Source organism: Salvelinus sp. IW2-2015, linkage group LG3 (assembly GCF_002910315.2).
Source record: "Salvelinus sp. IW2-2015 linkage group LG3, ASM291031v2, whole genome shotgun sequence".
NCBI classification, from domain to species: domain Eukaryota; kingdom Metazoa; phylum Chordata; class Actinopteri; order Salmoniformes; family Salmonidae; genus Salvelinus; species Salvelinus sp. IW2-2015.
Window position 1 is genome coordinate 25,895,273 of NC_036840.1, and position 4,515 is coordinate 25,899,787.

A 4,515-nucleotide genomic window follows, 5' to 3' on the forward strand; every position below is an offset into this window, starting at 1 on the left:
GTAGGTCATGTAACTGTCTGATACTTTACAMGCTTTGTGGACTTCACTGGARAGAGGTTTGTATCTGGTTTTGTGATAAAACAAAGATGTGGTTGAATTTATTCCTTGCCACTGTGTCTTATTGTCTCGGTAATTAGGCCTACATATCACTGTCTCAAGGCATATAACAAGGTTATAGAGCAAACAACACAATTATCACAACACATAGGTTGTAATATGGCTTGGCTTCCCCGGTGATTGTACCCACACACCGCTACTGCCTGGTAGGTGTGTAAACCGACGCTGCACTTCTTACAAACAGAGCATTTATTGTAAATCATATACATGTATATCTGTGTCCGGTATGTGGAGTCAGAGAGATTCTCATGGTCTCTCCTGAAAAATGGATTTGTATCTCAGCAACTCTAAACTTGGTTAAATAACAGTTAAATAAAAAAGCACCTCTTCTGTGATAAGAAATAGATGTGTGTTGGTGTTCCTCCATTTCTAATGGTGTGATGGAGCCTGACACATATTCAGCTAAACTGCTATTACTTTGAATCATATTGTATTTTTGTATATGTGGTGGCAGCGATGTTTTGTAGACAGAGAATAGAGATGTACGGAGTGTATAAATGTATGGTTTATTATGTTAAAAACACACAGTCATACCGCAAAAATTGGAATCTGTCAGATGATTTTTTCTTACAATAAAAAGCTGTAAAAAGTTATGGCTATTTAAGGCATTACAGGATTATATAAATATAATATATAGACAATGTTAAAGTTACAGTTTATTTGTTGCATTGAAAGTTTCATACTAATTTCAGTTACTAAAATCAGTTTTATTAGGCTACAAAAAGTAAAATGGTTATTCTTGGTGTCTTTGTGACAGTGGTGACATCTTTCACTGCAGATGCCTGACATCAGAGTACACTGCATCATCTCTGCTGGTCTTCTCTCTCACTCTTCTAGAGGAGGACTTCTTCTTGGGGGTGAAACTTACAGCTGTATAGTTCAACACGTCACTGTCTTGATTCTGAGGGGGGTGGAGCCATGAGGAAATACATTATGATGACAGCATGATCTACTATATAGTGTTTCTATTCTCCTGTGGAAGAAAACACTCTAGAAAAGACATGACTGTACAGACTGTACACCCACTACAATGACCTGACAGTCAGTGGAACAGAGACAGAAGTTTCATGGAAGAATTAACAGCGATCACAAAGATCAGAAGGCTTCATCTAGTACAGTGACGTATTACTTCCAAGAAAGCTTAATAACATAAAACGCACAAATAAGCTGAATACCAGCTCTAAGGAAAGTTAAATGGCAGTTTCTTGTAAAAACTGAAAATATACTGTATTTATAAATGTTGACAAATTTACCTGATTGCCGTGGGACGTTGGGACATCTGTCCTCCCTTCAAAGAGATTGAAATAGAGGAAGCTATTATAAGCTATTATTTTGTATGACAATCTATCTCTTTTAAACTCATGTAGTTAATTAACAGTGCTTATACGTTGGCATTTAACTGATATTTACAGAATGTACATTGCATAGAGATGCATGAAACTTTAGATACATCAGCTATAACATTAGATACATTAGATACATTAGATATAAAGTAATACCTCTGCTATCTCTGTTCTGAGTCTTGCACAGCGCCCAGACAAGTAGAAGGGTCACTATCCCCAGAACGATGTTGGAGACGACCAATGACAGAACAGTAGGACTCATATCAAATGGAGAATCATGTTCTGGAACTGTGGAAAGGGTATCAGTGAATTCATATTGTARTCACGAGCGCTTAGGAAGATCATCAAACAGTATGTAATCAAAAGCTYATGGTGATATTGTAWAGCTTGTTGAGYRAYATGTATGGGATCATTTYYAGGTAGGCRGTTTGCATGAATATACAGTATATTTTGGGGATATTTACAMATTAAWTGYGAWMTACCTTGAATGTCCAGCTTGGTRCCGTTCCCAAACAGTATCTCCCCACATGAGGCCACAGCACAGTAGTAAGTCCCAGCATCAGAGAYGCTGAGGTTCCTCTTGGGGAGGTTGTAGACACAMCTCTGTGMAGGAGACCCAGCCTCAGYGCTCTTCTCACACTGATCACTCCTGTCTCCATGGGTGGAAATKATTCCTGGACGGGATTCTCCTGAGCCATGTCTGAACCAATAMACACTGTGTTCTCCTGCACAGGTCTRAGTGTGTATTGTACAGTTCAGAGTCACAGAGTCTCCTAGCTGGACTGWCTCAGACACAGGCTGCTGGACAACAGTTTTACTATTCAACTCTTCGCCTTTGAAATGAAATGTAATCYATTTATTGTAAAAAAAATAAWAWWKATCTTGTCACATATTATGTTTCAGCATATCATTATTCAGCGTATGACTTCAAGCTTTGTTTTCTTCTTACAAGTAATTGCATTACCTTTAAGCATCAAGGTGGTTCCAGGTCCAAACTCTATGAAGTTTAAGCGCAAAACTCCACAGTAGTACATTCCAATGTCCTCTTGCATTGTTGAAGATATATTTAGGTGAAATATCCCTACTTTTATCAATATATCAAAACGCCCATTTTTAAAGTTACCAAAATAATGTGCATGTTTGTAAAAGATGTCTGCCTTTGCCACACACTGTAGTTTCTTGCCAGTGGTCATCTTGTACCACACCATGTGATCAACCTTACTGGTTACATGGCATTCAACTGTCACGTTGTCCCCCAACTTTGCTGCTATGAATGGAGCAGGCTGAGAAATCTCAGATGATTTGGTCACATCTGAAACAAAACCCAGTATTTCCATTCAGAAAAAGACAGTATACCAAACACATATTATTGAACCCAGCTTGAAAGTAAACTATCTTAGGAAATGTGTCACTTACGTGAGTTGCAGAGAAGAAGACAGACCAAGAGCTCAACCATCTTGTCCTCGCTCTTAGCTTTTCTGGATCAGGGGTGATTTGTAGTGTGCAACTTGTAAAAAGACATTGAATCACACATCTGTGGTCTGATTGGTTAGATCTAGGTGGGGTCTGATTGGTCTATTAAATGTGTTCAGCTGAACACCTGATTGGCTGTTCAGTTGGTCATATGTGGAACAGAAACAGTCAGTGTCACTTTGCGAGACTGGATACAAGAAAACACAGCCTGAAAATATGATGTTTGGATCAGAGGGTCACCCATGTTGCGAGTAAGGAAACTCAAACCTACTTAGGGACTTCCCTGTCTTTACTTTGACTTTACAGTTCAACTTCAGGGTATATTTTTTTGACAGTTTAATAATAATATCTAAACGTTAACATATAACGTGATGAAAATACACTTGGATGTAACGACAAACTCATAATGGAAGCAGTGATTTTTGATCAGCAACATTTATTCAGTTAAGAGGTAATTTGCATATTTAAGACATTAGAGAAACAATGAAAGCCTACTCATCGAATATTCGAATACATGTTGCTTTTCTAGGTTACAAGTAGAGCTATTTCCTATTTTATTTAGCTATTAGTTACGTCCTAAAATCTATTTTTTTTACCAGTCGTCACAAGGCCTTTGAAGTTATTTCTATTGGACATATGGATGTGGTTTGCGTTCAATGTGGTGAGGTTCTTCCCATGTCTCACTCCTGCTGAAGGTACCTGACCTCAGAGTACTCTGCATCCTCTCTGCTGGTCTGGGCTCTCTCTCTTCTGGAGGAGGGGCTTTTCTTGGTGGTGAAACTCACAGCTGCATAGTTTACCACGTCACTGTCTTGGTTCTGTGTGAGAGAGGTGGAGCCATAACAAGACATTATACTGGTCACATCTACTAGATAAACCCTTTTGAGATGGAGAAAAAAGTGATACAACAAAGAGTTTACCTGATTGACTGGTGGGGTTGGTGATCTATCAGTTTCATCTTCAAATTTAAAACAAGAAGAAAATAACTTGTTACGTATACAAGCTATCACGCTAAAACAATCAATATGGTTTGGACATCGTAAAAAATTATAGTCAACGAAAAATTCCACAACAGCAAGTATATTACTGTAACTAGTCATATGCAGGACACATGCAAAACAACAGCAAGTATATTAGTGTAACTAGTCATATGCAGGAAACATGCAAAACATCTGTGAGCCTGACTCTTCCTTCAGGCCCTCTGGTCCTTTCCTTGCATATCCAACATGTCAATAGAATGATGACAATCACAACCACAATGGTTGATGTGACCAGTGCAAGAGCAGTGGGAGTCAGGGTGTCACGCCCTGACCATAGTTTGCTTTGTATGTTTCTATMTTTTGTTTGGTCAGGGTGTGATGTGGGTGGGCATTCTATGTTGTATATCTAGGTTGTCTGTTTCTATGTGTTTGGCCTAATATGGTTCTCAATCAGAGGCAGGTGTCAGTCGTTGTCTCTGATTGGGAGCCATATTTAGGTAGCCTGTTTGTCATTGTGTGTTGTGGGTGGTTGTTTCCTGTGTCTGTGTTTTTCACCATACGGGACTGTTTCGTTGTCGTTTTGTTTCATTCACGTTATTGTT

At 38.8% G+C, this 4,515-nt stretch overlaps 1 protein-coding gene across 1 annotated transcript; it reads right to left on the reverse strand.

The window, feature by feature from the left end:
* Positions 1 to 673: 673 nt before the first annotated feature.
* On the reverse strand, positions 674 to 3,025 carry LOC111953556 (uncharacterized). Its single transcript, XM_023972926.2, has 6 exons — positions 2,877 to 3,025; positions 2,425 to 2,772; positions 1,943 to 2,293; positions 1,617 to 1,748; positions 1,371 to 1,405; positions 674 to 1,018 (listed from the first exon to the last, which is right to left on the reverse strand). Exons 1-6 carry the CDS (start codon positions 2,914 to 2,916, stop codon positions 887 to 889), a joined length of 1,038 nt encoding a protein of 345 aa, XP_023828694.1. The 5' UTR covers positions 2,917 to 3,025; the 3' UTR covers positions 674 to 886.
* Positions 3,026 to 4,515: the final 1,490 nt, after the last annotated feature.